Raw genomic sequence first — 580 nt, forward strand, 5'->3', positions numbered from 1 at the left:
TGTTCCAGTGCCCACAGTCCCAGTGTCCCCATTATCCCCCAGTGTCCCCATTAACCCCCAGTGTCTCCCAGTGCTCCCAGTCCCAGTGTCCCCCTGTCCCAGTGTCCCACTGTCCCAGTGTCCCCATCACCCCTCCAGCATCTCCTGTCCCAGTGGCCCCATTATCCCCTCAGTGTCCCCCAGTGCTTCCTACCATAACCTTCCCGTGCCCCCAGTCCCAGCCCCTCCAGTGTGTCTAGAAGCAACATGAGCCCCCCAGCGTTATTTTTTGCGGGGGACACATGCCAGTCCTTCCATCCCCATCTTGGTGGGGCAGGGGGACCACCCTCACCCTATTTTTGTGGGGATTCCCCTATCCCACAGGTACGTGTTCTGCTGGCACTGCCCCGACGGCCCAGGCCTCTCCTGTCCTCTCCTTGTCGACACCTCTGGAGCTTACTTTCGTCGCGACGGCATTGCCGGGAACTACCTGGGCGGCATGAGCCCCCCCGAGGTGAGCCAAAGGGGTCCCCAGGGTGATTTAGAACTATCAAGGTTGGATGGAGGAGACCTCCAAGTTCATCGAGTTAACCTGTCACTG

At 60.0% G+C, this 580-nt stretch overlaps 1 protein-coding gene across 1 annotated transcript in view; it reads left to right on the top strand.

The window, feature by feature from the left end:
* FOXRED1 (FAD-dependent oxidoreductase domain containing 1) overlaps positions 1-493 on the top strand; it is a gene marked incomplete at both ends in the record, with an annotated part of 3,064 nt that extends 2,571 nt beyond the window's left edge. The window contains one exon of the mRNA XM_009082551.1: positions 364-493. Within this exon, the coding sequence (XP_009080799.1) occupies positions 364-493 (130 nt within the window). The remainder of the gene's footprint in view (positions 1-363) is intronic.
* Between the last annotated feature and the right edge of the window lie 87 nt (positions 494-580).

This window comes from Acanthisitta chloris, unplaced genomic scaffold, assembly GCF_000695815.1.
Source record: "Acanthisitta chloris isolate BGI_N310 unplaced genomic scaffold, ASM69581v1 scaffold14830, whole genome shotgun sequence".
In the NCBI taxonomy this organism is placed as follows: Eukaryota; Metazoa; Chordata; class Aves; order Passeriformes; family Acanthisittidae; genus Acanthisitta; species Acanthisitta chloris.